This window comes from Ictalurus punctatus, chromosome 7, assembly GCF_001660625.3.
Source record: "Ictalurus punctatus breed USDA103 chromosome 7, Coco_2.0, whole genome shotgun sequence".
Classification (NCBI taxonomy): Eukaryota; Metazoa; Chordata; class Actinopteri; order Siluriformes; family Ictaluridae; genus Ictalurus; species Ictalurus punctatus.
In genome coordinates, this window is record NC_030422.2 from 14,818,862 (window position 1) to 14,823,482 (window position 4,621).

Genomic DNA, 4,621 nt, shown 5'->3' on the forward strand with positions numbered 1-4,621 from the left:
CAGCACATATTCTACAGATCAGGTCAATGGACGCAGGGCACAAGGCTGGGAGGCTACTCTGGAGAGGGTGCCAACATGTCCAACGCAGGGCACAATTGCACACACATTCATGCACACATACACATACACACGCACGCACAATTTAGAGATGGCAATCAGCCTACAATACATGTCTTTGAACTGAGGGAGGAAACCAGAGTACCTGTAGGAAACCCCTGGAGCATGGGGAGAACATGCAAGCTCTGCACATGCAGGGTGGAGGGGGGAATGAAACCCCCAACCCCGGACCTGCAAGGCAACGGTGCTGAATTCATATATTGACTTTCTCACACTCTCACTATACTTACTGTCGCCTGTTTTGCTGCCACTCACTGTGTAACATTTGTGCCTAAACTTCTGACCGGACACCCCTGACATAGTACTGACAGTGAATTTCTATTAATTCTATTTATATTAATGATTTGTCTGGGCACCTCATGTTATACAGTAGTTTATTGTTTGTGTGTGTGTGTGTGTGTGTGTGTGTGTGTGTGTGTGTGTGTGTATATATATATATATATATATATATATATATATATATATATATATATATATATATATATATATATATATATAATATTGAACAGGGGAAAAAATCCTACACACCATAACTTTAAGGGTGATGACCCATTTTTTCTGAAAGTCTAAGTAATAGAGTGTACTATTTCTTCAATACAAATAGGACAAATTTAAATGTTTCATCATAAGACTAATTATAATGTTTATGTGCAAACAAACAAACAAACAATACCTGAACTGTATGAAATCACTTCTCTTATCCAAATTTCAGTCAGCGGCTGTTCCTAAACAGACACTTAATTTGAGGAAAGGCAAAAAAAACAATGTTCAATGTACCTTGTAAATGTAACTGAAGATTACCCATTAAAACTGAATACAATGCATTTACGAGGTGGCATGCATTTGTATTACATTTGTATATAATTTTTCTCCTTAGATGCATTTCACCCCGCAAAAAAAGGCAGTTAAAAAAACTTGCCTGGTAACATTTTTAGTTCAGCAAACTGTTTTGTATTAGAAGGAAAAGGGAGGAAAGTAGATCTACTGGCGGTATAGCAACAAGAAACGCTTTACAGCAATTGGTTAGTGGCGTGGACACTGGCCAATCAGATCACCCGACTGCGGCACGCGCTGGTAACTGCTGTCCCTGGAATTTGAAGCTCTGTTCTGATTGGTGGACTGATTGTGGTCGTTGTCCACGGAAGCCCATAAATACTGGTAGACTCTGTCTGGGTGTTTATTTGATATGAATGTTTGAGGTTGTATCTTTTTGGAGTGTGTATGCATGAGTGAAATATTTATATAAAGACTTTCATGACTAATATATTTTAACTTATTTTATAACGGTAAGTATTTATACCTACGTTATGTTATTTTGTTGTTGTTCTATAGCAATCTTTAATAAGCTAGTGATATAGGTAACGGTAGCCAGCTTTGTTTGCCTTTGGTTTAGGACTGGAAGTTTTTCCAAGTTATTCAAACGGTTCAGAGATGAGATGAGCAGATTTCTGTCATGACATGACATGATTTTAGTTTGCAGCCTCGTTTAGTAACTGCGTTTTTATTTGTGTTTAAACTGTACTGATATTTAGCGAAATGTTTGGATTTTCGTAAATGTGGCTTCATAAAATGGATGCTTAATGGCTTTTATTTTTTTCGTCCTATTTCTTTTTCAGCACTTTATAAGGCCAAGAAATGGTTTTCACAATGGTTGCAACAAGTACACAAAAGAATAAAAGCTCTGAATTCATCTCGGATTTTGTTGACGGAGGATACGATCAGTCATGCATCGACAACGGTAATGTACATATTTTTCGGATTTCACCCATTTTCTGCAGTAGTATAGATATTTGGTGTCGAGAGCAGGGCTATAGATCAGGTGCTAGCTGATGTGCATGTTTATGTGGCTGTGGAGCTGCAGGGCAGAGGCTGGCCGCAGTGACGTCACCAACCAGATGAAGTCATGCTGTTCAGGCAGCACAGCTCCTTTTGTCAGCCTCAGTGTACATCCCCACGATAAAAGCTGCAGACATTAGTGTCAGCTCTCATAAAGGTGTGACTTAAAGCAAACTAATTGAGTGAGCGTTCTACCTACACGTTATAGAGCTCCTTTTCATTACACTTCTATTGTCATTGTCTGAAAAGAGAGAGCAGGGCTTGTGTGAACATGTAACTTAGTCTGAATGTGCCTGAATTCTTGCCTAGAATAAACAAGGCCCAAGGAGTGATGCATATAAAATGCATACCATTTGCAAATGGATCATTGACCATTCAGTGTTAATTTTATTACTTGTAAACATTATGGAAGAGGAGATGATTGAATGGAGAGTAGATGAGTCTTAAAAATTGCAGTATGCTTTAATAGTAAGTGCTAGTTTGATTAAAATGGCAGTAACTTCAAAATCACACCCGATATTTGGATTAACCTGGAGTTGGGTGCAATGTCTTGTTCCTTATGATGGTCTCAACATGTTGTCCTGATGTATTGTTTAGAACTGGACTTCTGGGAGCGCTGCCTGACTGAGCCGTACCTGAGCGCTGAGGCTTGTGAGGAGTGGGCGTGCCAACAGCTGGTGCGTCTGCTTGAGGGCTGCTTAGCACGAGCAAAGACCAGCACTCTGCATTGCACAAGAGTGTTGGTGCCAGAGACTCTGACCCGGCGGGTGGCACGAGACGTTTTGAGGCTAGCAGCAGGTGAACCCTGTGGGTTACGTGGCTGTGTGCTGGATGTGCGCCTCGAACTGGAAGAGCAGCGTAAACAGCGGCGTTGTGCAAAGCTCGAACGGTTGGTTTGTGACGCCAGCATGGTGCCCACCTTTGAGCTGACACTAGTCTTCAAACAAGATGGCAGCAGCTGGATGAACTTGCGGGACTTCCTGCGTATTGGTACATGCTTTTCACGTCGCACGCTCAAGCTTGGCCCTGGCTTCCGGCTCGTTAAGAAGAAGCTCTACTCGTCAGCGGCTGGTACCGTAGTTGAGGAGTGCTAAGCCGCTGGGCTGGGGTTTAACGGTACGGTGCACTTCAACACTTCAGGATGTGAATGTACAGAGCTGCCTTTTGAACGGCTCTTTTTATTAATTTTTTTTCCCCCCCTGCACTTTTTATACTATTAATGTGAACTAGTTCAGTAGTTTCACTGTATGTTCTGTTTTGTGGGTGGTGGATTAACACAGTTAGCCATTTGAAATGTTTGAGTTTAATGTCTCTTGTCATAGGATGTTGTGCCCATAATTGTGCTGTCTGTGTTATTCATATTTTCAGTTATTTCCTAGTGCACAATGTTGTGCCATAAATTCTTGCTGATTCTTACTAGTATGCAACCAACACCTTTAAATACTAAAAGGGACTTGCACGGCTTCATATCAAATATGTGGGAGAGGGGCATTTTTCTGAAAGTATTTTGCTTTCTGCAGAGTGTCTGTTTATAAAAAAAAAAAATAATTAAAAAAAAACTGCTTCTGATTGCAGTAAAGCTCAATGTAAGTGTAAAAAATGTTTTCAATGTCCTACAATTGTTTAAAATAATTTTTGGCTTTTCTAGGAAGCTTATGTGGTCAAATGCCTGTTTAGCACCTAGCCCCAGTTGCGCCCCCACCAAAAAAAAAACTGGACATATTTTTAGGAGGTTCCTATTACAGGAAGTGGAAAGTCTCTGACAATAAACTATTTTGAATGCATCTTATTTTGTTTTGTTTCATTTCAAGTTTTCATACATTGACCTGCTTGGCTACCAGCACTGATGCACTGTTTCAAAAATGCAATACAGTGTCCTTGGGGAAATGAAAGGAATGTTCTAGCAATTTGCATGTTTATAGCTCCAGCAGCATATACTGATGTGCCTTTTTGTTGAACAGTAAACTCTTTTACCTACTGTTTAGTACAAAGTTATGAGAAATCAGAAGCATGCCAACTCTGTAGAAATGGATATGCCTTTTGTATTTAAAACTACACCACTTCCACAAAACCTAGAACAGGGCACTGGGAAAGCTAAATCTCTACCACTGATTCATGCTACTTGTACAGACATGAAACAAGCTATGTTTTGATATTCCATATACTAAGGGTTTAACACCATGACTATACCTGTTTGGTGCTCAAAAAAAAAAATCACGTCTATACAAGGATGTAAGTAAGGGTAAAAATAGAGGTTAAGAAATTTTTTTTTTTTTTTTTTTTTTTTTTTTTTTTTTGTGGCTTTTGGAAGAAAAAATTGTCACCCCATCTCCAAGAACCTGCTCTGCTTACTCAAAATGTTCTAAAAGAAATGACAACAGCCACTGTGGCAACAGGCACTAAAGGTTCAGTGAGCACAGTAAGGCATATACTAAACACCTTTCGGTTTCCATGCCAGAACTCCAAGACATACACCTATACTGGCCTAAAAGCACAAGAAAAGTTGGCTCAAAACCCTATAAATAAGCCACAGAAGTTTAGGGATTCTGTTCTGTGGAGTGATGAAACAAAACTGGAACTTTTCAGCACAATGGATCAGTGGTATGTCTGGAGGAAAAAGAATGTAAAAAGAATACCAGAGTCAAGTATGGCGGTGGCTTGGTGATGC

General features: G+C 39.8%; 1 protein-coding gene across 1 annotated transcript; it reads left to right on the forward strand.

Moving 5' to 3' along the window:
- Positions 1-1,248: 1,248 nt before the first annotated feature.
- On the forward strand, positions 1,249-3,737 carry LOC108267143 (DNA damage-inducible transcript 4-like protein). Its single transcript, XM_017471120.3, has 3 exons — positions 1,249-1,403; positions 1,734-1,855; positions 2,551-3,737. The coding sequence occupies exons 2-3, from the start codon at positions 1,753-1,755 to the stop codon at positions 3,045-3,047; spliced, it is 600 nt and encodes a 199-aa protein (XP_017326609.1). The 5' UTR covers positions 1,249-1,403; positions 1,734-1,752; the 3' UTR covers positions 3,048-3,737.
- Positions 3,738-4,621: the final 884 nt, after the last annotated feature.

Bases quoted from the DNA above. Each gene is read 5' to 3' on its own strand.
- LOC108267143 (XM_017471120.3), top strand. From the start codon at position 1,753: ATGGTTTTCACAATGGTTGCAACAAGTACACAAAAGAATAAAAGCTCT. The intron at 1,856-2,550 runs GTAATGTACATA...TGTATTGTTTAG, and splicing joins TCAGTCATGCATCGACAACG to AACTGGACTTCTGGGAGCGC.